General features: G+C 40.5%; 1 protein-coding gene across 1 annotated transcript in view; it reads left to right on the top strand.

The window, feature by feature from the left end:
- The window catches only part of TMEM50B (transmembrane protein 50B), a 14,946-nt gene extending 13,355 nt beyond the window's left edge, over positions 1-1,591 (top strand). The window contains exon 6 of the mRNA XM_004386972.3: positions 268-1,591. Coding sequence (XP_004387029.1) covers positions 268-313 — 46 coding nt within the window. The 3' untranslated portion in view covers positions 314-1,591. The remainder of the gene's footprint in view (positions 1-267) is intronic.
- The last annotated feature ends 6 nt before the right edge of the window (positions 1,592-1,597 follow it).

Here is a 1,597-nt window from a genome sequence, read left to right as displayed (position 1 = left end):
CCGTGAGAAATGTCCCTTTTCCTTACAGGTTTGCTGGGTAACCACTTCCCAGGCCTTGAGGAAGAATACTCAGTGACTAAGCTCAGCCGTCTAGGTCAACAAACTGCTTTACAAAGTAGTGTGAATTCAGACCACCGGCAGCGCGCTCGTTGGTGGTAGGAACTGACACAAAGCATCAGTGAGGAACCTGTATATCTAGGAATGAGTTCTGTGCTGCTCGTCCCACGTGCGTTTGTTTTCTCATGAGTGGTGTTTCTCTCTCTCCAGCACTCTGATCTACAAGTTCGGAAGAACCGAGGAGCTGTGGACCTGAGAGTGCTTCTTCAGCCACGTTGCCTTTTCGTTACGTTCTATCTGTAGACACGTTTTTCTCTCTCAGCATAATTTACACATGGCCGAATGGAATAGGCTGTGCATTAAGTGTTTCTTTCCATTTCTGTGCTCTGAGTTTTGAAATAATTTTATGAAATCCTGTCTTTTTATTTTTCATTGACTAGATTATTAATATGTGCATAATATAGGACTGTGTATATGGGACAATGAGTATCAGCTTTTTATTCCTGAAGACTTAGGGCTTGATCGCTTCCCTGAGCCAGGGCTGTGCCATCATGTCATCTTAACTGCTCTGTTTCAGTGTGTCTAATTTCTGAAGATGTGCAAAAAATACAGCTCCATGTATCTGAAATAAGCACTGAGCCATTGGAAACAAAGGTATTTCAGCAAGTTGTAATTTATTTTGGCTTAAAAATGAGCTTTTTTTTTTTTAAAGGAAAAAAGTGTTTGTTCTTATGTATTAAAGAAGTGGACTTTTATATGAAGATTTTTTAAATGCCTGAAGGACTAGTTTGAAAGCCTCTTTTAGAAACATCTCTGATATGACTTTATTTGGGGAGGGATGATACTTGATCAGATACACTGAGTTTTATAAAGTTACTGTAAACACACTCAGGAACACTCGACAGCGGGTTTCTTACAAAAGCAGCTTAGGTCGCCCCTCCACTCGGGTTCAGCCATGACAGCCTACCATTATCCACGTGACAAAATTCAATTGTCAAGCAAGTTTGCGGCAACTACAGTTTAAAAGCAGGAACCATGTAACGAAAAGGAGAATAATTAGTTTAAAGGTGAAGCACTTTCTTCTGAAGGGAATAATTAACAACCTACTGAAAAATTAAGCGTTTCAGCCACTTAGCTACCAGACTGCTGTTCTCTCTTCGCTCTAGCTCTCGAGATTCAAATGAAGCATTCCTGCAAAATAATTATCTTCAACTTGAAAGTTCGTGCTCCAGTCAAATACTTCTTTTACTGAGTTTCAAATACTGTATTTGTACTCTGCATCCTCCTGTGAGAGACTTCAGGGGGTTAGTTGGGTCTTTGATGCTACTTTTGCTTTCGTTTGTCATACAAGTTTTATGTTGCACTTTTTACCCCAGAAGGATTTTATAGAGTGTTTGTTCTAAGACAGAATGAGTGGTATTAAAGTGTAGTTGTTAACGCAAGCCTTGTTTGCCATAACTCCTCTCTCTCAGTGGTTTGCCAGGCACAGAGTATGAAGCAGGTTGTGGAATGCTGTGCCTTTGTCTGGCTGCCATCCTGT

This window comes from Trichechus manatus, unplaced genomic scaffold (assembly GCF_000243295.1).
Source record: "Trichechus manatus latirostris isolate Lorelei unplaced genomic scaffold, TriManLat1.0 scaffold00177, whole genome shotgun sequence".
NCBI classification, from domain to species: Eukaryota; Metazoa; Chordata; class Mammalia; order Sirenia; family Trichechidae; genus Trichechus; species Trichechus manatus.
Note: the sequence above shows the minus strand (reverse complement) of the source record. Positions and strands in the feature narration are given on the sequence as shown.